Source organism: Anomaloglossus baeobatrachus, chromosome 4 (genome assembly GCF_048569485.1).
Source record: "Anomaloglossus baeobatrachus isolate aAnoBae1 chromosome 4, aAnoBae1.hap1, whole genome shotgun sequence".
NCBI lineage: Eukaryota > Metazoa > Chordata > Amphibia > Anura > Aromobatidae > Anomaloglossus > Anomaloglossus baeobatrachus.
In genome coordinates this window covers 362,349,118-362,375,727 of record NC_134356.1, presented here as the reverse complement: position 1 = coordinate 362,375,727, position 26,610 = coordinate 362,349,118, and the positions used below count along the sequence as shown (strand labels likewise).

The window sequence follows — 26,610 nt, the reverse complement described above, 5'->3', positions numbered from 1 at the left end:
ATGCTGCGCACTCCCCATCGTGCTCCATCCCCCATGCTGCGCACTCCCCATCGTGCTCCATCCCCCATGCTGCGCACTCCCCATCGTGCTCCATCCCCCAAGCTGCGCACTCCCAAACGTGCTCCATCCCCCAAGCTGCGCACTCCCAAACGTGCTCCATCCCCCAAGCTGCGCACCCCCCATCGTGCTCCATCCCCCATGCTGCGCACCCCCCATCGTGCTCCATCCCCCATGCTGAGCATTCCCCATCGTGCTCCATCCCCCATGCTGCGCACTCCCAAACGTGCTCCATCCCCCATGCTGCACCAGCATCAGCCTCTCTGCCCCCAGCATCAGCCTCTCTGCCCCCAGCATCAGCCTCTCTCCTCCCAGCATCAGCCTCTCTCCTCCCAGCATCAGCCTCTCCTCTCTGTCCCCAGCATCAGCCTCTCTGCCCCCAGCATCAGCCTCTCTCCTCCCAGCATCAGCCTCTCTCCTCCCAGCATCAGCCTCTCCTCTCTGTCCCCAGCATCAGCCTCTCTGTCCCCATCATCAGCCTCTCTCCTCCCAGCCTAGCCCAGCCTCAGCCTCCCCCAGCATCAGCCTCCCCCCTCCCAGCCTCCCCTAGCATCAGCCTCCGCCTCCCAGCCTCCCCCAGCATCAGCCTCCGCCTCCCAGCCTCCCCCAGCATCAGCCTCTCTCCTCCCAGCCTCCCCCAGCATAAGCCTCTCTCCTCCCAGCCTCCCCCAGCATAAGCCTCTCTCCTCCCAGCCTCCTCCAGCATCAGCCTCTCTCCTCCCAGCCTCCCTCAGCATCAGCCTCTCTCCTCCCATCCTCCCCCAGCATTAGCCTCCCCCAGCATCAGCCTACACCCTCCCAGCCTCCCCCAGCATCAGCCTCTCTCCTCCCAGCCTCCCCCAGCATCAGCCTTCCCCAGGATCAGCCTCTGTCCTCCCAGCCTCCTCCAGCACGCCGTGCTCCTCTGCCGACACTCACACACACCCGATTGCATACACACACACACACACGATCGCATACACTCACACACACTCGATCGCATACACTCACACACACCCGATCGCATACACTCACACACACACACACACACTGACGATATTGCACATATGCGCTCACACTCACAACATCCGGAGATACCACATGCTTCTGGCCATGTGATCCTCCGGCAGGTCCTGGAAGCTCACTGCACAGTATCGCCGCCGAGAAGCAAGCGATATCCCAAGATGTTGTGAGTGTGTGGATGCGATGTGATGTGTGTGTGAGGTGTGCGTGAGGTGTGTGTGAGAGTGAGTGTGATCTGATGTGTGTGTTGTTATGTGTGTGCGTGTGTGTATGTTCCGCCGCTGCAGGACCTTGATGCGCTGGTAACTATGCTACCATGGTTACCAGCGTATCCCGTCCCCCGCTCGCACGGGAGCCCACGCCAGCAACCCCAGCAATGCGAGGGTATGTGTCGGCTGGGTTAGCGGCGTACGCTGATGTGGGCTCCCGGGGGTACAGTACTCACCTGGGAGTCGTGGCTCCGTGTCGCTTCGGGGAATGCGTGCGGGGCCAGAGCGAGCGTGCATTGCGTGAGGGGGGCGGGGCGTGGCCGAGTTGCCAATATGTGCAGGGTGCCGGGGCGAGAGGCCAATCCGAGTGGGGGGGCGGAGCCTGGGTGAGCGGCCGGCCAATCCGTGTGGGGGCGGAGCCTGGGCAAGCGGCCAATCGGTGCGGGGGGGCGGGGCCATGGCGAGCCCAGCGGCCAATCCGCTTTGTGTCACCGTAAGGACACAATTTTGGAGCAAGACAGACAGACAGACAGACAGAATAAGGCAATTATATATATAGATATTACATATTATCCAGACTCTAACAGTGGGCATCCAACATTAGAGTCAATGTACAACATATGTCTAATAATGTTGGGTGAGAAAACACTTATTGCTCTGCTAAATGGGGAGAAGACATGGATGCCTGCAGACTGGTAGGTGCATGCCTTAGTATATAACACAGAGAAGTTACATTGATAGTTTAAGAAGCACAGAGGGGGGTACATATCATGTATGCAAGTATAAATAGTGTAGTAACATACTTATTAGCCGCTATCCTCTTCCGGTATCAGCCCCACGCCATCATCACAAGGCCGCCCCTGTAACCTACCCAATCACTATAAGGCCTACAACACACATCCGTGTTTCTGGTACGTGTTTGGTCCGTTTTTGCACATACCGGAGACACAGAGACCCATGTTATTCAATGGGTGATGGCACACACACGAAAAATCACACGGAACGTGTGTCCGTGTGATAAGTACGTGGTGCGGTTTTCTACACGGACGACATGTCCGTTTTTGGCCGGCAGCACGTAGGCACAGACCCGCTATAGTCTATGGGTCCGTGCCTGCACGGACGGCACATGAAGTATGTCTGTGTTCAGCACGTTTCGTCCGTGTGCGTTTTTAAACCAGGGATCTATTTTTTTCCTTTTTTATTAAAGTCAGTCTACTTACCTTTTTTTCTGCTGTTCTCAGTCATACTTACATTGGCGCTCGGTCTGTTTCTTCCCCCGGCTCATACTTACCAATCCCCGATCACCAGCGCGGCGAAGAACAGCTGTGCCAAAAATACGCGGCTTCAATTCATTTGAAAATGCCAGCCGCTCATTAATCAATCTACTATTCCCTGCTTCCCCCACCCACAGGCGCCTATGATTGGTTGCAGTGAGACACGCCCACACGCTGAGTGACAGCTGTTTCACTGCACCCAATCACAGCAGCCGGTGGGCGGGTCTATACTGTGCAGTGAAATAAATTAATTAAAAAAAAACGGCGTGCGGTCCCCCCCAATTTTTATTCCAGCCAAGATAAAGCCATACGGCTGAAGGCTGGTATTCTCAGGATGGGGAGCCCCACGTTATGGGGAGCCCCCCAGCCTAACAATATCAGCCAGCAGCCGCCCAGAATTGCTGCATACAATAGATGCGACAGTTCTGGAACTCTACCCGGCTCTTCCCGATTTGCCCTGGTGCGTTGGCAATCGGGGTAATAAGGAGTTAATGGCAGCCCATAGCTGCCAATAAGTCCAAGATTAATCATTGCAGGCGTCTATGAGACACCGCCAATGATTAGCTTGCAAGTTAAAGTTAATAAACACACACAGTGAAAAAATCCTTTATTTGAAATAATAAACAATAACAAATACCCTCAATCACCAAATTATTATGCCCCAAATACCCATCCATGTCCGGCGTAATCCAAGGAGGTCCCGCGTCGCTTCCAGCTCTGCTACATGAAGGTGACAGGAGCTGCAGAAGAACACCGCCGCTCCTGTCACCTCCACGCAGCAACTGAGGTGAGTAGCGCGATCAGCTGAGCTGTCACTCGGGTTACTCGCGGCCACCGCTGGATCTTCCACCTATGACAGCAAGTCGCCCGAGTGACAGCGATGAAGTCACAGGTGAGTTGCGGTCTCGGGGGGAGGATCCAGCTGGCTGCGGGTAACCTGAGTGACAGCAGCACTAATCGCACTGCTCAATTCAGTCACTCAGGGGATTAGCGGTCACCGGTGAGTCCTTAACGGGTGACCGCTAATCAGTAGGCGACACAGACAGAGCCGCGGTATGACAATGAAGTCGGGTGAAGTTCACCCGAGTTCATTCTCATCGAGCAACTCTGTCTTCTGTCAGCCGACATGTATCAAAGACATTTTACATCACACACACGGACATTCCACACGGACATTCCACGTACACATACACTGGCATTTTACACGCACACACGGACATTTTACACGCAAACACTGATAGCATACGCCATCACACGGATGCCATGCGTACCGGAGAAACGCCCCAAAAAAACGGAACACGGACCCAAAAAACAGACCGTGTCACACGTACGTTTTTTATGCTGAAGTGTGTTTTCGGCCTAAGGGACCGCAGTTACAATCTCAATATAAGTCTATGGGGCTCAGATCAAGGCTACAGAACCTAGTTCTGAACTCCCAGAAACTTATACTTATATTGAGAACATTCAAAAAGTGAAACAAGAACAAACAGGTGTGGTAATACATCCCAGTGTTACCTGATCTTATGCTGCAGCAGATCAAAAGGAGGAGGAAAATCCACAAAGGCTCTGTGTAGTGGTACTCACTTAAGGAAGCTAGTCCAGAAGAAATCCACGAGGAAAAAGATGAATAGTGGCACACGCTGTCACATAAAAGTCCTTACTGTAAAGTAGGTGCATAAAAGGTGAGTGGGTTCAGGACCAGATGCTGGCGCTCAGGAGGATGACTGACGTTTCGTGCACCTGCGCTTCTACGGGTCCTTGATATACCAAAGGAGCCGTAGAAGCGAGGTTGCACGAAATGGCCGTTGTCCTCCTTAGCACCAGCATCCAATCTTGGACCTGGTCACCTTTTATGCACCTACAATAAACTAAGGACTTTTATGTGACAGCGTGTGCCACTAGTCATCTTTTTCCTCGTGGGCATTCAAAAAGTGACCTCTGCTCAACACAACAATTGCTGTGCAATTCGGCAAATTACAAATGCAGTGAGTGTGTCGGAGCGGAGCAGAGCAGGGCTCATACCGGGAGACGATGGAGGACAGTGAGTATGTGCTTACACTAATTACACTCAAATACATTACACCTAGTACAGGGAAAAATGTAAAAAAATTCACTGAAGTGATCCTTTAGTAAACTAACAAGTTACCAATTAAAAGAGCAACTACAAGAAAACTATAATTGATGTATGGTTACAGGGGCATCTATCAGATTATTAGCCCTCATAAACTTCTGACGTACACTGTAATCAGACACTGTGAGCACCCCCAAGCCCCAGTTTCCATGGAATTACATGTGTTATTTACAGATGTATTGCTATGCTTTGTCCTATACTTACATAGTAACACTTGTTCACCTACCTGGATGTTAATCTTAGTTGAAGAACCGGCATTAATTTGCATTAACATTCCAGTCGATTGTCGGGTTCTAAACATTATCCCAATGAACCATGGCACAGACACTGTAACATCCAACTCAGGCCATATAACAATGCCATCTCCTTGGAACCGTTGTGGAAATGGCATTACTGAAAATATATTAGAAGGAGGAATTAATCAAAAACTTCATACTGTTTGAAAAACGCAGAAAAAAAACAGTGTAATAATAATTATATTGCAATGAAAGAGAATCTGTCATTGGGTATTTGCCACCTAATCTGAGAGCAGCATAATATAGACACAGAGCCCCTGATTCCAGTGGTGTATCACTTACTGGGCTGCTTACTTTACTTTTTAGAAAACCACTGTTATATTTGCAGGATATTATAACAAGAGGAGTAGTAAACCTGCTGCCATGTAGTTCTCTATGTTCATGAGTAGAGATGAGCGAACCTGAAGTTCAATTTTCGAACCAAACAACAACTTAAAAAAATCAAGGTTCGGGTTCAAGGTTCGGATGCTTTATGTGCGAACTTCACTTGGGTGAGCAACGCTGTGCTCTGACCTGTGGAAGCTGCTTGCAATGTTTGCATAGCGCAAACTGGGGGTAACAGCGTGATCGGATGTAGTGTGCAACCCAAATAATTGTTTGAAAAAGCCCGCCCACCCTTCCGCGGAAGTGATCTGCTTATGGCTGGCTGTTTGTGGGCGGAGACTCAAACTACCAATTAGTTACTTGCTCCAGGGTTCGGGTCAAGCTCGAGCCAGTTGAGGCTCGGCTCCTTGGCTGCTGGCGAACCGAACCTCCACGGAACCGCTCGTCTCTATCCATCAGCTCTGTTTAACCTCGCCCAACTACTGAAGGCATGTTGTAAACAAAAAGCTGCCAATCAGGGGTGTGGGTGGGGTTGTAAAGAGCTCCAGCCCACCCTTCCCCAAGAATTTTGCAGCATATTAGTATTGCACTAAAAAGTTGCAGAACAGGCTAAAGTTGAAAATAAAAACCATTTCATATTTTTGGGCATTATTAATGACCCGCGTACAAACTTTTGCACAAACATCATTAAATACTAAAAAAACAAAAGAAAAAGTGGCTTCAAAGACTTAGAAATAACAAATTGGGGCCTGCATACCAACACTATACAGTCATGGCCAAAAGTTTTGAGAATGCTACAAATATTAATTTTTACAAAGTCTACTGCTTAAGTTTTTCTAATGGCAATTTGCATATACTCCAGAATGTCATAAAGAGTGATCAGCTTAACAGCAATTACTTGCAAAGTCAATATTGGCTAAGAAAATGAACTTCAACCCCCAAAATACATTTCAACATCATTGCATTCCTGCCTTAAAAGGAGCAGATAACATTGTTTTAGTGATTGTTCCATTCACACAGGTGTGGGTGTTGATGAGGACAGGGCTGGCGAACAATCAGTCATGATTAAGTAAGAATGACACCACTGGACACTTTAAAAGGAGGCTGGTGCTTGGTATCATTGTTTCTCTTCAGTTAACCATGGTTATCTCTAAAGAAACACGTGCAGCCATCATTGCTCTGCACAAAAATGGCCTAACAGGGAAGAGTATCGCAGCTACAAAGATTGCACCTCAGTCAACAATCTATCGCATCATCAAGAACTTCAAGGAGAGAGCTTCCATTGTTGCCAAAAAGGCTCCAGGGCACCCAAGAAGGACCAGCAAACGCCAGGACCGTATCTTAAAACAGTTTCAGCTGCGGGATCGGACTACCAGCAGTGCCGAGCTAGCTCAGCAATAGCAGCAGGCTGGTGTGAGTGCTTCTGCACGCACTGTGAGGCGGAGACTGCTTGAGCAAGGCCTGGTTTCAAGGAGGGCAGCAAAGAAGCCACTTCTCTCCAGAAAAAACATCAGGGACCGACTGATATTCTGCAAAAGGTACAGGGAGTGGACTGCTGAGGACTGGGGTAAAGTCATTTTCTCAGATGAATCCCCTTTTCGATTGTTTGGGACATCTGGAAAACAGCTTATTAGGAGAAGAAGAGGTGAGCGCTACCACCAGTCTTGTCTCATGCCAACTGTTAAGCATCCTGAAACGATTCATGTGTAAAGTTGCTTCTCAGCCAAGGGAATCGGCTCACTCACAGTCTTGCCTAAAAACACAGCCATGAATAAAGAATGGTACCAGAATGTCCTCCAAGAGCAACTTCTCCCAACTATCCAAGAGCAGTTTGGCGTCCAACAATGCCTTTTCCAGCAAGATGGAGCACCTTGCTATAAAGCAAAGGTGATCACTAAATGGCTTATGGAACAAAACATAGAGATTTTGGGTCCATGGCCTGGAAACTCCCCAGATCTTAAACCCATTGAGAACTTGTGGGCAATCATCAAGAGACGGGTGGACAAACAAAAACCAACAAATTCTGGCAAAATGCAAGCATTGCTTATGCAAGAATGGACAGCTATCAGTCATGATTTGATCCAGAAGTTGATTGAGAGCATGCCAGGGAGAATTGCAGAGGTCCTGAAGAAGAAGGGTCAACACTGCAAATATTGACTTGCTGCATTAACTCATTCTAACTGTCAATATAACCTTTTGGTACTCATAATATGATTGCAATTATATTTCTGTATGTGATGTAAACATAAGACAAACACAATTAAAAACCAGAGGGCAACAGATCATGTGAAAATATAATTTTGGTGTCATTCTCAAAACTTTTGGCCATGACTGTAGGTCAAGTCATAATAATAGCAGCACGTACCTTGCTCACAATTTTTCCCGCCATAATGCAGAGGACAATCGCAGAAGTACGTGTTCCACTTATTGACACAGGTCCCCTGGTTCTGACATACATTGGTATCACAAAAGTTCTGCTTTGCCGAACAACCTTTGAAAGAAATGATTAATGTGAAGCCATTAATAACAAGTACATTTTTAAGGTCATTCTGCTAGGAAGATAAAAATAAAAGGGTTTTGTTTTTTTTTCCAGAATCACTATTGAAATGTAGTTTCAAATACATTTATAGCTTAACTGGATAAATTACAAAGAACTGGTCTCCGACGGTCAAAAAATAGAGATGCCGATGAACTCCATATATGTTTGCTCAATCCTTATTATAGTAAGTGGAAAATATGGAAACAACCAATATGCCATAAATGTATGTGATGAAGATCCTTTAAGGGAATAATTTAACTAAAAGACTAAAGGCCCCTTTACACACTGAGACTTTCTAGCGATCCCACCAGCAATCCCGACCTGGCCGGGATCGCTGGAAAGTCTCTAAACAGTCGCTGGTGAGCTGTCAAACAGGCAGATCGTGCAAACGACGCAGCAGCGATATGGACCTGCAGAACAACCTCGCTGGTCGTTGGGGACGTGTCATACAGCAGCTATTTGACGACTCACACCTATGATAGGGGCGTGGTGTTTGGCGCTGAAGCCACCCAGGTGTCCTTTTTACACGCCCCCCTCAGCTCCGATTGGTGATCGCTAGTGCGTTCTTATTGGCGACCCCGAGCTTGGAAAGATTGGCAAAAGTCGCGCTTGTATATCCTTTGTTCCTGAGCTTCTGTTGCTTAGCGGATCTTTGTAGAGTTCTCTGTGCGGAAACTCCACACTGGTTTATCTATACAGCTTCAATCAAATGATGCTTACCGTATAGGCTTTATAGTTTTGCAGACTGGAGAACTCTCTAATGATCTGCAAACAAGCACGCTCAGGAACAAGGTAGCTTTGAAACAAAGGACGGAAGCGCTAAGTTGCCTTCTTTTCAGTGAAAGCCGCCCAATCAGAACGCAATAGCGACCACCAATCGGAGGTAAGGGGATGGGAAAGGGAACGCTAAAGCACGCCTACGGGCTGGGTTCTAAGTCGCTAACAATGTTGTTGTAACGGTGTCAAACACACAGATGCATGCTGCGCAGCGGGAAAAAAAGGACCAAAAAATGTTCCTGAACGATTTGTAGCGATCAGCGACCTCACAGCGGGGGCCAGGTAGCTGATGATTGTCACACACTGCAATGTCGCTGGGGAGGTCGCTATTACGTCACAAAACCGGTGACGTTACAATGATATCGCTAGCGATGTTGCAGTGTGTAAAGAGGCCTTTATTTGCAGTTTAAAGGGAATCTATCACCAGTTTTTTGTCTCCTAATCTGAAAGCAGCATGATGTAGAGACAGAGACCCTGATTTCGGCATAATGTAATTTACTGGGCTGCTTACTGTAGTTTCATAAAATCACTGTTTTATGAGCAGAAGTTTATCATTAGAGAGGACTAGTAACCTGCTGCCAGGTAGTCCAGCATATTCATGAGCTCTGTATAATCCTCCCTACCACTGATGGGCAACTCTCTGTGTACACTGTATATGGGCAGAAAGCTGCCAATCAGTGATGTGGGCGGGGTTATAGTGCTCTACATTCAAATAATTGCATATATAAGTATATAAGTATCATATCCACTCTGCCTTAAATACTTTCCTTGATCTTACAGGTAATATTCATACTCTATAACCTGCAATGATTATTATTAGGGATGATTGAATACCTCAAATATTCGGCTTTGCGAATACTTTCCGAATAGGTCGCCGCTATTCAACTATTCACGAATATTCGATGCGCAATGTAAGTCTATGAGAAACCCGAATAACAAACTATTCAGAACTATTCGGGCTTCCCATAGACTTACATTGCGCATCGAATATTTGCATAGCGGTGACCTATTCGGAAAATATTCGCGAAGCCGAATATTTAAGGTATTCGCTCATCCCTAATTATTATGTATATACTTCCCTTCTCTGTCTAATTGCCCTCTTTCAGTATACACAAACGTTTAGCTTAAATGATAAATACCTGGTAGAGTGCCATTATTGGCTATATAACTAGCCATATCTATCGGTCTGCTGTCTATTGTTAAATTCCTCATGCATCCAATGAACTGTCTGTTCTGTACAGGGAAGTCCTCCGGCAAATCAGGGACGCCTCCAAGCAACAGTGGTCCAGTTAAGTCAAGAGACCTAGAAAAACAGGTTGCATATTACATACATGGCAACATTTTCATTCCGACCTGCAAACACCAAAATATGTTCATGAGATACATTACAGGCCCTCATTAAACTATTGACTTTGATTAATGCCTAAAAAGAACAAGCAATTTATGTTTGAGCAACAAAAATAGTAACTTACTTTTTGGACCCAGTTTGGGTCCCCTGGGCGGCACAGGTGTAGTTCTTGATATGGTTCCCAAACCTTATAGCTACTGCAGTGTCGCAGTCATCTACAGTAACTACAGCCACCTTCTCTCCCGATGGACCATGAGGAATACCTAGCCTTCCAATGTTGGGCTGGAAGAAAACAAAAACATTCAAATTAACCACAGGACATGGCGTGTTGTACGTTATACCTTCACATTCATCAAAATATGAAACAAGAAAATGTGTAGAATAGACTAATAACGTCTGTGAGAAAATATCTGTCAAAGAAGTATAGAAAAAGTTGCCTACACACCACTTGACCCAAGCATGGCTAAGCTTCATTTGATTGACTTTTCTAAAACACCCTGAAGGTGAATAGTTCTTTGACTTCTATAGCTGCTGAACTAGGTCTGTACAATGTTTTCTGTAGGTAGGCAAGTGCTGGCCAGTTATATATACTGTTTTTAGTGCAATCATGAGATTTACATGGATATTAACCTCTCTGTAAAGCAAGTTTTACAAGTGGCCTGGTGGCCTGCATGTGCCCCTGGTGGTTCGGCAGCTACAGCAATCAGTCATGTATTCCGGGAGCAACCGGTATGTAACACTAGGTAGTGACCAGTGACAGTAGCTATAAATGCTAGGATCATCTCTAAGAATAATGTTAGTGATGCTACAAAGTGTATATAATACAGTGACCCATCATTTATTTCATTTGTACAGAAATAGGAAACAGTTGTATATAATTATCACTGACACCTTTCTACATCTTACTCATACAATATTTAAAGGGGTTGTCCAGTGACTGGACAAACCCTTTTCAAATAAAGTACTCCACCTTGTAAAAACCAAACATCAAAACAAACAACATATACACTAACATATATATCACTTCCCACATTGTTCCAGGGATGTCAGCGCCGGGTCTGCTGGGGTTTGCGTGACATTGTTATATCACATGAGCCCTGCAGCCAATCAGTGGCCACTATTGAGCTGTCATGCTCTAAATTCGATCAGCTGAATGTTGGACAAGCAGAAAAAAGTGGGTGCGCACCCAATAACGGCTGCTGACTTGCTGTGCCCCGCTCACATAGTGTAACAAATACTAGGAGAACCCAGAAGAGCTGCGGACAACATTGCTAAAATTGCAAAAACTGAGGACATGTGGGTTTTTTTGTTTTTTTAATTTTACAAAGGGAAGTACTTAACTTAAAAATGGGTTCTCCAGGTAGTGAACAACCCCTTAAGGCAGATATGTTCTTTAAAGGGAATCTGAAACCAGGTTATTGCCACCTAATCTGAGAGCAGCATAATGTAGAGACAAAGACCCTAATTCCAGCAATTTGTCACTTATTGGGCTGCTTAGTATAATTTAGATAAAATAACTGTTTAATCAGCAGTAGATCATTAGAGGACAACCTGGCTGCTGCCAGAAAGTTCAGCATTTTCATGATTTCTGATTAAGGGGTGCTTCACACACAGCGAGCTCGCTGCCGAGATCGCTGCTGAGTCACGCTTTTTGTGACGCAGCAGTGACCTCATTAGCGATCTCGCTGTGTGTGACAATGAGCAGCGATCTGGCCCCTGCTGCGAGATCGCTGCTCGTTACACACAGCCCTGGTTCGTTTTCTTCAAAGCCGCTCTCCTGCTGTGACACACAGATCGCTGTGTGTGACAGCGAGAGAGCGACAAATGAAGCGAGCAGGGAGCAGGAGCCGGCGTCTGACAGCTGAGGTAAGCTGTATCCAAGATAAACATCGGGTAACCAAGGTGGTTACCCGATATTTACCTTAGTTACCAGCCTCTGCAGCTCTCACGCTGCCAGTGCCGGCTCCGGCTCTCTGCACATGTAGCTGCTGTACACATCGGGTTAATTAACCCGATGTGTACAGCAGCTAGGAGAGCAAGGAGCCAGCGCTAAGCAGTGTGCGCGGCTCCCTGCTCTCTGCACATGTAGCTGCATTACACATCGGGTTAATTAACCCGATGTGTACTGTAGCTAGGAGAGCAAGGAGCCAGCGCTGCGCGGCTCCCTGCTCCCTGCTCACACTGGTAACTAATGTAAACATCGGGTAACCATACCCGATGTTTACCTTAGTTACCAGTCTCCGCAGCTTCCAGACGGCGGCTCCGTGCAAGTGCAGCGTCGCTTGCACGTCGCTGCTGGCTGGGGGCTGTTCACTGGTCGCTGGTGAGATCTGCCTGTTTGACAGCTCACCAGCGACCATGTAGCGATGCAGCAGCGATCCTGACCAGGTCAGATCGCTGGTCGGATCGCTGCTGCATCGCTAAGTGTGAAGGTACCCTAACCCTGCCGCCACTACTGATTGACAGCTTTCTGTGTACAGTGCCTACAAGTAGTATTCAACCCCCTGCAGATTTAGCAGGTTTGATAAGATGCAAATAAGTTAGAGCCTGCAAACTTCAAACAAGAGCAGGATTTATTAACAGATGCATAAATCTTACAAACCATCAAGTTATGTTGCTCAGTTAAATTTTAATAAATTGTCAACATAAAAGTGTGGGTCAATTATTATTCAACCCCTATTTTTAATATTTTGTGGAATAACCCTTATTTGCAATTACAGCTAATAATCGTCTTTTATAAGACCTGATCAGGCCGGCACAGGTCTCTGGAGTTATCTTGGCCCACTCCTCCATGCTGATCTTCTCTAAGTTATCTAGGTTCTTTGGGTGTCTCATGTGGACTTTAATCTTGAGCTCCTTCCACAAGTTTTCAATTGGGTTAAGGTCAGGAGACTGACTAGGCCACTGCAACACCTTGATTTTTTCCCTCTTGAACTAGGCCTTGGTTTTCTTGGCTGTGTGCTTTGGGTCGTTGTCTTGTTGGAAGATGAAATGACGACCCATCTTAAGATCCTTGATGGAGGAGCGGAGGTTCTTGGCCAAAATCTCCAGGTAGGCCGTGCTATCCATCTTCCCATGGATGCGGACCAGATGGCCAGCCCCTTGGCTGAGAAACAGCCCCACAGCATGATGCTGCCACCACCATGCTTGACTGTAGGGATGGTATTCTTGGGGTCGTATGCAGTGCCATCCAGTCTCCAAACGTCACGTGTGTGGTTGGCACCAAAGATCTCGATCTTGGTCTCATCAGACCAGAGAACCTTGAACCAGTCTGTCTCAGAGTCCTCCAAGTGATCATGAGCAAACTGTAGACGAGCCTTGACATGACGCTTTGAAAGTAAAGGTACCTTACGGGCTCGTCTGGAACGGAGACCATTGCGGTGGACTACGTTACTTATGGTATTGACTGAAACCAATGTCCCCACTGCCATGAGATCTTCCTGGATCTCCTTCCTTGTTGTCCTTGGGTTAGCCTTGACTCTTCGGACAAGCCTGGCCTTTGCACGGGTGGAAACTTTCAAAGGCTGTCCAGGCCGTGGAAGGCTAACAGTAGTTCCATAAGCCTTCCACTTCCGGATGATGCTCCCAACAGTGGAGACAGGTAGGCCCAACTCCTTGGAAAGGGTTTTGTACCCCTTGCCAGCCTTGTGACCCTCCACGATCTTGTCTCTGATGGCCTTGGAATGCTCCTTTGTCTTTCCCATGTTGACCAAGTATGAGTGCTGTTCACAAGTTTGGGGAGGGTCTTAATTAGTCAGAAAAGGCTGGAAAAAGAGATAATTAATCCAAACATGTGAAGCTCATTGTTTTTTGTGCCTGAAATACTTCTTAATACTTTAGGGGAACCAAACAGAATTCTTGTGGTTTGAGGGGTTGAATAATAAATGACCCTCTGAATAAACGTTTCACAATTTAAAAAAAAAAAAAAAAGAAAGAAATAACATTCTTTTTTGCTGCAGTGCATTTCACACTTCCAGGCTGATTTACAGTCCAAATGTCACAATGCCAAGTTAATTCCGAATGTGTAAACCTGCTAAATCTGCAGGGGGTTGAATACTACTTGTAGGCACTGTATATGGGTAGAAAGCTGTCAATCAGTGGTGTGGGCTGGGTTATAGAGCTCCACATTTAAAAATCTGCTAGATATCCAGCAGCTAAAACAATCATTTTATCAAAATGATAACAAGTAGGCCAATGAGCGACACATTGCTGGAATCCGGGTCTCTGACTCTACATAATACTTCCTCCAGATGAGGTAGCAAAACTGTGGCGACTTATTATGTTTAAAGTTATTAGATCATAATTGTTTATTGATCTATAGAAAATCAAGAAAACATTCAAGTGATCCCCAGGGTTGGTCTACCGCCTCTTCTTTTGAAACTACCAACAAAGGTTTCTTTGCGGCAATATTACGTTTCAAGCCTCACCTTCTGCCACGAACTACAATATCAGCTTCAGGAATTGGACTTCTCAGTGCAGACACATGTCTATTGTGTTCACCACATTAGGAACAAAGCAATTTGTCCTTTCACCTAATAGTAAACTGACATCTTTGTCTGGTTATTACGGTTGTTTTCTTTGCATATCCCTCCGCTTTCGTGTCTCCTTCTGTATTATTTTTATGCCCCACACCAATGTAAAGAGGTGTGTAAGCACAACAAGGGCTGTCGGATATAGAATTCATATAGCCAAGTTGTAACGTTTTTGGCAAACCTGGATTGGTAATACCTGTTAGAGAGATAAAACCATTGGTACCTCACTGATGGCCACAACATAGGGTCCTAAATTCAAAGTGTGAATAGAGAAGCAGTCAACCATGCTTTATTCTTTGTCTACTAGAGTTTCAAAGACATTGTCTTGACTGTCTTAGTCACTCCCTTAGGCCCCCTTCACACGTCCATGTCTCCGGAACGTGTTTGGTCCGTTTCCTCACGTGCCGGAGACACGGGCACACATAGACCCATTAAAATCAATGGGTCTGAGATCATGCGCGTGTTTTGCCATGGACCGTGTGTACGTGTGGAGCCTACGTGTGCCCGTGTGCTCCACACGTAGACATGTCAGTTTTTCTCCGGCATCACGGGTGTCGCACGGACCGCTCGGAGGTGATCCGTGTGACACGCACCGGAGAAAACTCACGTGTCTCTGGAAAAAAAAAAAGAATTTCTATACTCACCTTCTCCAGCACTGCTGTCTCTGCCACTGTGGGCCGGAAGCAGTTGCAGTGGGGAGTCGCAGGACTGTAGACCGAAGATCAGCACCACAGACAGCAACGCCAGGGACAAGTGAGCAGAAAGTTCCTGTTCTCCGTGTGTTATCACGGATAACACACGGAGAACACACGTGTGCCATAAACAAGGCACACGGAGGGCAATACGCACCTTTGACACGTCCGTGAAAAACGTGCGTGATTTTCACGGACGTGTGAAGGGGGCCTTAGACAGTGAATGGAGTGGAAACACATGCTCAACTGCTACTCTACTCAGCCACGGATTCCTGACCCCCTATTCTTCCCATCAGTCAGACACCCACCAATTTACCCAGTTATTACTCAGCCAGTGGAAAGTTGAAAGTTGATGATAACTCTTTACAACTGGAATACCCCTTTAAGCGCAGCCTTCATAGAAGTAACAGTACCAAGCAAATCAATTAGAGCTACAGGGAACTGCAGGAACAATGATCGCTTTTATACCAGACGACTAGACGGAACAAGACCTTTCTAATAGTCACGCTCTGTAGTTTCTCTGCGGCCCCTACCTGTATTTCAAGTAATACAGAGCAAAGCGTTCAGGTAATTGTTGCCTTCCTCTATACCGGGAAATTTGGCATTCTTGTAGAAAAGGTGTAAAATAAACTGCTCAACATACATCGAGGTCACAAAGAAACAAATTCACTTTGTGCAGTGAATGCGGATACCTAAAAGTTTGCAGTCCAGCATATCGGATCATTATTGCATATATCGAGGTTTTTAAGTTTTATTTAAAAAAAAACCAAAACCTTCAATTACTGTTTTGTTTCGATTTTCAAGATCTCTATTTGCTCTCAGTGAATAAGCACATCTTTGCTACACTGCAAACCTGTACAGACCTAATACAGAATACTAGAAATTGTAAAACAAGATTTACTATGAGATTATGGAGCTTGATTCTGGGCTTTAACACAACGCCATTGTAAATTCACAGCGCATGGTTAAGCTTCTGCAATATAGCAGGGATGGAATGGGTCTATGGCTGTCACACACAAACAAAACCCTGGGGAGAAGACAGAAGCGGTTTATTATGACTTCTGTATTTTCTTTTGCTGGCCACATAGCTCTGACGTGCAGTGAACACAACCATCAGCATTGCCGATGCATTTTTCAGACCCAGTTCTGTCATGCTTAACAATTGCTGGGTCCTAGCAGTTTTTTGCATATCAGGTGGGGGGGCTGTTTTCCTGTGTAACTGGGGCTGCTATGGATGCCCCAGATAGAGTGGAAAAAAATTCTAAATAAAAGGGAAAAAAGTGGCCTCTTGGGAGACAATGATGACAAATATATAAACGGCTATAGAAAAACCTTCATAAAAAAGAAATACAAAAATAAAAGTCCTCACAATTAAAGGAAACCTGTCAGCAGAAATTTTGCTTTAAACCTAAATGTTTCTCCCTCTGCAGCTCCTGGGCTGCATTCTAGCAAGGTTCCTATAGTTTTTGTGCCCCCTTTTCGACCAAATTAAATACTTTATAAAGTTGTACCTTTTGGTATGCAAATCTTCTAAATTATCCATGGGGGCGGGCTGTCTGGTGTCCGTTACTGTCCCTCCTGCCGATTTACGCCGTCCCCCAACGCTCCATTTCATACCTCAGGGCGCCGCCCAGTGCGCCCGAGGTCCCGCGCATGTGCCGTGCGACTGTACCGGGACTGTGCACTGTGTGCCCGCTAGTGACGTGTTGCGCAGGCACGAGATTATGGGCGGCGCTGTGATTGTCATCAGCAAGTGCCCGCCCATAATCTCATGCCCGCCCTTTTCCCTCTGCCTCCAGCGTTCTGCGCAAGCGCTGTCCAGATGACCTGACGTCACCTCTCGTAACCGGTGGTGTCCTGCTCCGCTCCTCCCATCTATTTTCTGCTCCAGGGCAAGATGGGAAAGAGGTGACGTCGGGTCATCTGGCCTGCGCAGAACACTGGAGGCAGAGGGGAAAGGGCGGGCACGAGATTATGGGCGGGCACTTGCTGATGACAATCACAGCGCCGCCCATAATCTCGTGCCTGCGCAACACGTCACCAGTGGTCACACTGTGCACACAGTGCACAGTCCCGGTACAGTCGCACGGCGCATGTGCGGGACCTCGGGCGCACTGGGTGGCGTCCTGAGGTATGAAATGGAGCGTTGGGGGACGGTGTAAATTGGCAGGAGGGACAGTAACGGACACCAGACAGCCCGCCCCCATGGATAATTTAAAAGATTTGCATACCAAGAGGTACAACTTTATAAAGTATTTAATTTGGTCTAAAAAGGGGGCACAAAAACTATAGGAACCTTGCTAGAATGCAGCCCAGGAGCTGCAGAAGGGGAAACTTTTAGGTTTAAAGCAAAATTTCTGCTGACAGGTTCCCTTTAAATATATGAATTTTTATTCTTTTAATATATAATACATGTACTTACATACATGTAACAAAAATCCCACAAATTTCCAAACAACCGTAATAACATGAAAAATATACAAGAGAAATAGATATAAAATTTCATTTTTCTATATAATTTAAATGCAAGCAAAAAAAAAAATAATAAAAATGTAAAAATTGGTCTTGCATAAAACAATGCCTAATACAGACACGTCAATGAAAAAAAAAAAAAGGGGGAGACGGGGAATTATGGATGATGAAAAGAGAGGAAAACATTAGAAAATAAAAATTAATAAAATGTAATTTAATAAACACTTTTTGAAAAACAAAAACTATTATGTAGGTAGCAGAAAAATGTGAATAGTAGTTTTAACCTAAGATCCACTTGTTTTCTGTATAAACAGGATATAAAATTAGCACAGTTCAGCCAGGAAAATGGAAATGACCAAACAAGTTATGTTAGAATGAATAGGAGGCGGCAGGTCACGCTGACATCTGTGCTGCGGTCAGACGGCTTTCCTCCATACTGAATGTTATCACCACACTGCAGAGCACATCTACAACTGGTCATTTGTATACGGCTAATATCAAGCAATTAAGAAACATTAATGCAGCCAACTGGGTACATGGACATACTGGAAGGTTATGTTCATATGTATTACGGCCTCTTATATGGGAGGAAAAGCTCCCAGCATAATGTATATGTTAATGGGAGACTCTGGCAGATGCCTAAAGCTAAGTTTTCATAAAGAGGTTTTGGTGCAATTACGACACTTATTTGTTTCACTGCATTTTACCGTTCTAGCAAAATGTATGGTACTCTTAGAAATATGGCCACCGTGCATTTCCATGCAGCGTAAACCAACTGATGTAGGATTTTAAATCTGCAACATCTCATTTTCTCGTGTGATAAATATGCGTTTTATTTGCGGACTTACACTTGAATGAGATGAGGATAATCCTTAGGCAAAAAAGGCATATGAATTTCTACTGCGTCTTCACAGCAGAAACACACTAAAAACATATGTAATCTGCACATGATTGTATTAATAAAGTGTTATCAAAGCTAACTAACAAGAAAAATCAAAAACAGCGAACATATTGAAGACAAGAGATACCAAACCCCCCCCCCCCCCCCAAAAAAAGCATGTAAAAAAACCCAAAAACCACTCGACCTAATAGGCTATGTGTTCATGTTGCACTTTTATGTGCAGAAAATCTGCACATAAAAACGCTTGATTTGGCAGGAAAAAGCAGCTGGAAAAAAAAACGGTAATTTTTTATTGGGTTAGCGCGATTTTTCACATACTTTTTTTCCATGCTTATTTTGTGCGTTTTTTAATCATGGCGACCGCGGGGGTTCATCACTCCGATTCAAGGAGTGACTTTAGTTACCTCTTGTAGCCCTCACGCCTCTAGCGCATGCGCAGTTTATCATTATACTTCTGATCACCGTATCTGTATGCATTTGGAGTAGTACGCTCATTCTCAGAGGGACTTACTCCAATTATATAGCGCTTTACCTTCTCGCGCATGTGCAATTCATTACCTGGGTGTGACACTATTGTATCATGTGATGTTAAGTGGGCAAACATGGCGGCCGCCATCGGTAATGCAGTATTTCAGGCAGGCTCTCGGCTCTCCATCTCCATGCTGGTAAGCAATTATTTAATTATATCTATGTATAAATAGGGCACTAGTAAAGGTACAGAACACTTTCCCCTGAGGAAGCCACATCCTTCAGTGGCGATACGCGTGGGGTCTTCACCCCATCCCTCTTATACAATTCTTTAATCAGACCCATTGGTGTCTGTCACAGGTAGTATTGTCTCTGCATCTATTGACCACTTTGCATTTATTCATTTGTGGATATAAGCTTTCAATTCAGGTGCATAGTCTTATTCTGTTTAGATATAGTGGGGGCATTTGATCTGCTTTGTATATTGTTACCCTTTTTATCATATGGATTTGCAGTTCATTACTACTTGTTGTGGCATCATTTTTCTTGCTTATGTGGTCTTTCCAACTGAGTTGAGGGTTCAGTTGTTCATTTTCCAGAGGGTATGGGGTTTTGGTGTCACATATCCTTGACATCTGATGTATTGTTTTAAGCTCATGCTTTTTTAAATGGTTTTATGGTGTGATATTTTTTGTACTTTGCCTTTTGTCTACAATAAAATGATTTTGTAATTTATTGAAAATACTCTTTGGTGATCGCACATTTTTTTGCACAACCGCTTTCTCTTCTTCTATATTATATGTTGTTCTGGATGTGCTTGTGGATTGATCCCTAAATTATATCTTTGGTGCACTCCCCATTCTGTCTTCACTGATCGCGGGGGTTCAGGCACTGTATCCCTGCGATCGCCGCCGGGTCTCCGGCTTATGTTTCAACCGGGACCCGGATCTCTCTGCTCAGACCGGTGCCTGTGACGCTCCTGGCAGTTTAACTTCCTGAATGCTGTGATCAATGTGATAGCAGCATTCAGGAAGCAGAGAGAGGGATCTCTTACCTCTCCCTGGCAATCAGGTCCCTGTAATGTGATCACAGGGACACAATTGCTGCCATAGTAACCCTGGGTTGTCACCATAATGACCCCAGGTTACTGAGGTACGGATCGCCTCACAGACCAGGGCACCTACGTCATCGGAGTTCCCGCGGTAAAATCAGCAAGGTGAGAAAATATCTGCTGACATGTAGTCTAGGTGCAGGGATGCATAAGGTGAACAGAGGTCATGCCGGTGGATCTGAAGGAAACCCCGGTGATCCGCCAGCATGAACTCGATTCACCTTGTGATGTCACCGAACTTCCCTGCAGCAAGGTCCCAAGGTAAAGACCGTAAGATGAGGAAATGGCTGCAGGAAACACCAGTAATGTGAAAAAAAATCCAACGTGTCCATGTGTTTTTTCCTGCATTTTTCACTGACTCCATTAAAGTCACTTGGTGAAAAAACAACAAGCAACAAGAACTGCAAGGAAAAATTAAATAATATGCGCACAGCAAGTTAGGATTCTCATAGATTTTGCTGGGATGCTTTTCCTTGCTTTTATTGATTAAAAGAAGCAAGGAAAAATGAGCATAAAAAAGCATGAAAAAAAAAGAAATCTGGGCACAAGGCCTAATACTGTGTGTACGTTTACACCTCCTGTTAATTGGCTTATTTTGTGTCAGAAATGTTGGCCACAAATTTGACTACAGTGGTAAGGATCACCTCACAGATAAAGTCACAAAGTCACCTATGTCGTTGGAGTTCCCTGCAGCAAGGTCCCACAGTAAAGACTGCGAGATGAGTAAATGTCCTAGATATGCGGCCTCGGTGCAGGGAACCCTGGTAACAACACAAGGTGAACAGAGTTCATGCTGGCGGATCTGCAGTAAACTCCGGTGATCCGCCGGCAAGAACTCGATTCACCCAGTGACGTCACAGGAGTTCCCTTCAGCAAAGTCCCGCTGTAAAGACCGCGAGATGAGGAAATGGCTGCAAGGAAACCCCAGTGATGTACATAAAAATTCACACACAAAAAAAGCAACGTGTGCATTACACATGCGTTTTTATCTTGCATTTTTCACTGACTCCATTGAAGTCAATTGGTGAAAAAAGCAGGAAAAAAAACAGGAACAATTGACATGCTGCTTCTTTATCCAGCAACAAAAACTGCAAGGAAAAAAAGAAGCAACGTGCGCACAGCAAGTCACAATTCTCATACACTTTGCTGGGATGCCTTTTTCTTGCTTTTATTAATTAAAAGAAGCAAGAAAAAAGCATGAAAACAGCAACGTGGCCCTATAGTTAATAGGTGCAGAAAATCTTTGCCATGAACAACTCACCAAATACTCATTGTAGGAACTTTGTTAAGGTTTTCTCATATCTGGCTAAATATACGCTGAGTACAAGCCAATAAAAAAAAAAAAAAAATCAGATTGCACTCGAACTAATATTATTCAATAAGGCAGCGCTTTCTTTTCCTCAGCTTGCAGTATACTGCGAATGATCGCGTAAAACGGATGCAAGTCTATGGGTGCGAAAAAAAATTACTGACGCCACAAAGATTATCTGTATGCGGTCCACTTTTTATGGGTACAATACCATTCTGTAGCACAGAGCACTGTAAATGGTCCTGTAAATGATTGTGGAATAAAAGTTGCGGAGAAAAAAAGGCATTGCATACGGAGGTTAGGTGAGAAAATGCCACTCTCGCATAGCACTCACATGACATAATGCTAATTTATTGATGGGTGGAGAAACAAACAAAGATCCATTACTACTAAACTAGCAGATTACTACACCAATAAACTTTTTATGTAAGTCATCAACTATGTTGTTACAAGGATTGTCCAGCCAGGCAAAAAATATTGTAAAAAATTGCTTAAAATAACACAGGATAAAAAAAGTCACCATGTAAATCCAACACCATTCTTGTTCCAGCAGAGTGAAGGCAGATAGCCGTAACGTACATGACTGAGGCAGTGATAGATCCAGGAAAGGGTTAAGGAGTAAGGGATGGGGTTTTTACCTAAGGAATGTGGTGGGGGGTCAGCGAGCAGGAGGAGAGATGGGGGGCAGGGGCCATATAAGAAATAGGTCCCATGTTAAGGTGTCATTCCTTTGTCCTGGACTCAAAGACTGAACCAGCAGTATGGATGCCTTGCTGAAGACTGTTCAGGCTGCGGCTTTGACGTGTAGGCCCGAATGGATTCAGGCCCAGCTAGACGAATTGCTGAAGAATGCCCGGGATACAGCATCTGTCCCTTCTGAACTTTCTGAACATCAAACTTTAAGAAGATCCAGACCTCCTGAGAGACTAACTTCTGAAATGGCCAATAGGACTCACAATAGGATCATAAGTCCTTCTGTTACTTCTAGGAAAAGAGCAAAGCGCAGCACGGCCTCTGATCCTTCTTACAAACCAGGAAGGAAACTACAGTACCAGAAGAACAAGGTACAGAGAAAAGAGCCAGATCATCTAACCAGAGAGACACCAAGAAGTGCAAGGAGAAAGTCCAGCTCTACTGAGGTGCCAGCCAGAGAAGCAGCCACACAAGCTACAACTGACGTGACCACAGCCCACCATGAATCCTTAGAACTTCCTCAACAATCTTTGCATCATTCTAGAGGACATCATACGGCCTCACCCCAGGAACTAAACCAACACGGGGGGATGGGCTTAGGACACACAACTTTTCCGGATCCGGGTTCACATTACACAAGGAGTGGTAGGAATCCAAAAAGACAACTGCGCAAAAGTACTTTAACCAGACAAAGACTTCATCGGCCGGCTCAGGATGTGAGTCAGGCAATAAATCTACAGCTACAAGACTCAGAAGAGATTCCAGACAATGACTATGACACAGATAACAACTCCCCACTAGAGGGCAGCAGCACGCAGCACTTCAATAATGAAGGGGCTGTAGAGACTATAACTAATACGTCACGGACGGCTGGTCAACCTAGGACGCAGCCAGGTATTGGTGAGAACAATTTTTCTTGTCCTATATCTAGTGTAACAATACCTGTAATGAGTCCAGTGGGCGCAGTTGGGGGTACAGTTCCCGGCAATGTAGGATGGGATCTTAATTCAGTAGTACAGCAATTAGTGTCAGGGGTTAAGGAGGCTTTGAGTCAGTCTAGCTTACCCATAACTTCTTCTCCTATTGCTGCATGGTGTGGAAATGGTCGCCGGACATCGGAGGTGGTAAGTCAGTTGTGTGCTGATCCAGAGACACAGGAGGACGCAGTAATTTCACAAGGGGTTACATTATCTGATGCAGCAAAAGGAGAATTATATGTATGTTTTGAGGGTCCTCTAGGAATTCATTTGAAACAGGAGGTTAGGGAGAAGATTTGGGCCGACGAATATGTGGAAATATTTTCATTATTGCCCTTAGAAAAATATAACTTGGATAGAGTAAGGTTTGATGAGAGAAAAAGAGAGGAACAAGAAGGACGCTATCGTCTCATCCCCCAAACATTTGCCAATTGGTTCCAGGCCTTTGCCATCTTAGCAAGTGTAATAGGCCAAAAAACTCCTGAACATTGCTCTGCCTTATTTTGTTACATGAATTCTATCGGGGAGGCGCACCGTGTGTATGGAGGTTTAGCATGGCTGCGCTATGATGAGCAGTTTCGCCAACGAAAGGCTGGTCGCCAAGGGATTCGTTGGGATCACAAAGATATTGGTTTATGGATGCGTCTCATGACAGCGCCACGTGGGGTTAATCAGCCCTTTCAGGGCTATGTCGGCAGATCACCAGCAATCGGATTGTCGGCAGCAAACAGAAAAGGTTGCTGCTGGCAGTTCAATGATAGCCAGTGCAGATTCGGAAACACATGCAGGTACAGACATGAATGCACCTTCTGTAGTGGAAACCATAGCCTATCAAAATGCTTTAAACGAAATAAAACCCCAACAGCAGAGATTAACCAAAAAGGGGGAAACCCCAATTAGACTCGGGGAGATGGTGGGCTATCTAAGCAGGTACCCAGATAGAAAAGCAGCACAATTGCTGGGGGAGGGTTTCTCAGAAGGTTTTAAGATCCCATCTACTTCAGGCCCATTAACCTGTTCTCGTAACCTTGCTTCAGCTTATACATATTCTCACATTGTCTCCACAAAACTAAACAAAGAAATTGACCTGGGCCGCATGGCAGGCCCATTCACCAAAATGCCAATAGAAAACTTAAGAGTCTCTCCATTGGGAGTGGTCCCAAAGAAGGAACCCAATAAGTTTAGGCTGATCCATCATCTGTCCTTCCCTCATGGAAGCTCAGTTAATGATGGAATCGATCAGGAACTTTGCACAGTCTCGTATACTTCATTTCATACAGCGATTGCATGGGTACAGAAGTACAGCAGAGGAGCTTTAATGGCAAAAACAGACATTGAAGCTGCCTTTAGACTCTTACCAGTCCATCCAGAAAGCTTCCATCTCTTGGGTTGTCAGTGGCAGGGAAGGTTTTATGTAGACTTGTGTTTACCCATGGGCTGCTCCATCTCATGCTCCTTGTTTGAATCATTTAGCACATTTTTGGAGTGGGTAGTAAAGAAGGAAGCCGGCGTGCGTTCCGTCCTGCATTATCTAGATGATTTCTTATGTATTGGTCCACCAAAGTCATTTGTTTGTGCTTCATTATTGTCAGCGATTCAGTCGGTTTTTAAGCGTTTCGGAGTACCGTTAGCATCAGATAAAACAGAAGGCCCGTCTACACTTATCAAGTTTTTAGGAATTTTGATTGACAGTGAGGCCATGGAGTGCAGATTACCGGATGACAAGGTCAGTGATCTGCTGGAGGCAGTCAGAGAAGCTAGATCTCACCGTAAGATCAGATTAAAGGATCTACAATCGCTGTTAGGAAAAATGAACTTTGCGTGTCGCATTATTCCAATGGGTAGAGTTTTTTGTAGGCGCCTAGCTGCAGCTACCTCAGGCATAACCTTTCCACATCACTTTGTGCGGCTGGCTAGAACATTAAAGGACGATCTGGCGGTATGGGAACAGTTCTTAATGGAGTTTAATGGGAGGTCATTGTGGATCAGACCACCGGTTTCAAATTTTGATCTAGACATCCACACTGATGCAGCGGGGTCAACTGGTTTTGGTGCATATTGTTCTGGACAGTGGTGTGCAGATAGGTGGCCAGAGAGTTGGAGAAACAAGGGGTTAACACGAAACTTAGTACTCCTTGAATTGTTCCCCATAGTGGTTGCTTGTGAAATTTGGTGCAATATTTTCCAAAACCGAAAAGTGAGATTTCATTGTGATAACTTGGGAGTTGTAGAAGTCATCAACAAACAATCAGCTTCTTCCCTGCCTGTTACGTTGCTGCGTCATCTAGTGCTGCGCTGTTTAAAGTCAAATTGTCAGATTACAGCTGTGCATGTCCCCGGTGTGTGTAATTCTGTGGCTGATGCTCTGTCTCGTTTTCAGTGGGACAGATTCCGTTCGTTAGCCCCGATGGCAGAGGTACAAGGCAAGAAGTGTCCGGATTTTCTGTGGTCACTGCCAGTGACACCGCATACGCTCTGATAGAACGGTCTGTGGGTGTAAGCACATGGCAGAGGTACCAGTCAGCATGGAGGGAATGGGAAGACTTGTGTGCTCTAGTGGCACATGATGCCAGTGTACATGACAATGTTTCCTTGTTGTTATTTTACATTAGCAGGGCCTTTGTGGACGGTACTTCATTGTCCAGTATTAATAGTAAAATGTCTGGATTAGCTTTTTGGTTTAAGCTGCATGACGTCACTGATTACACAAAGCATTTTTTAGTTAAGCAGGCCCTAAAGGGTTACAGGAAAAGTTGTAAGAAGACCAGAGATAAACGGTGTCCGATTTCTTTCCAGTTATTACAGCAGATACTGAGTGTACTAGGCCGAGTCTGTAGCAGTCCGTTTGAAGTGTTACTCTTTAGTTGTGCATTCACACTGGCCTTTTTTGGAGCTTTTAGAATCAGCGAGTTAGTGTCGAGTAGCTCCACCAGAAGTGGGGGTCTACAAGCTGAGGACATGCATCAGTACACAGACAGATTGGAATGTTTTCTGGCAAAGTCAAAAACTGATCAACAGGGTAAAGGAAAATGGATCACATTGTTTCCTTTAAGCGGTTCCAGGGCCTGCCCGGTCATCTGTTTTAGAAACTATGTCTCAATAAGGCCAAATATCCAAGGTTCATTACTAATTCATGAGGATTGTAAGTCATTGTCACAATTTCAATTCACAGCAGTTCTTAAAAAATGCCTGACAATATTGGGAGAGTCTCCAAATGCATTCACTTCACACTCATTTAGGATAGGAGCAGCCACAGAAGCTGCTAGATGGGGCTTAGAGCCTGACATAGTTAAAAAAATCGGGAGATGGGAATCGAGCAGATTTAAGAGTTACATTAGATTGCATTTATTATAAATGGCGTACATGTATATATATGTGTACATTTTGGTAATCTTATAGTAGTTGTGTCTTCATTTAGACAATTGTTTGATAATTGTGTTTTTTGTTTTTGTTTGAGCTGAACAGCAATGCCTGGTTTGGATCATGGGACATTCATTT

At 45.1% G+C, this 26,610-nt stretch overlaps 1 protein-coding gene across 4 annotated transcripts in view; it reads right to left on the bottom strand.

Moving 5' to 3' along the window:
• Positions 1-26,610, bottom strand: part of CELSR1 (cadherin EGF LAG seven-pass G-type receptor 1) — a 271,369-nt gene that overhangs the window by 70,581 nt on the left and 174,178 nt on the right. For all 4 annotated transcript variants that reach the window (XM_075345116.1, XM_075345117.1, XM_075345118.1 and 1 more), the window contains exons 6-9: positions 10,082-10,239; positions 9,749-9,912; positions 7,659-7,784; positions 4,900-5,066 (exon numbers count right to left, since the gene is read on the bottom strand). In XM_075345116.1, coding sequence (XP_075201231.1) covers positions 4,900-5,066; positions 7,659-7,784; positions 9,749-9,912; positions 10,082-10,239 — 615 coding nt within the window. The remainder of the gene's footprint in view (positions 1-4,899; positions 5,067-7,658; positions 7,785-9,748; positions 9,913-10,081; positions 10,240-26,610) is intronic.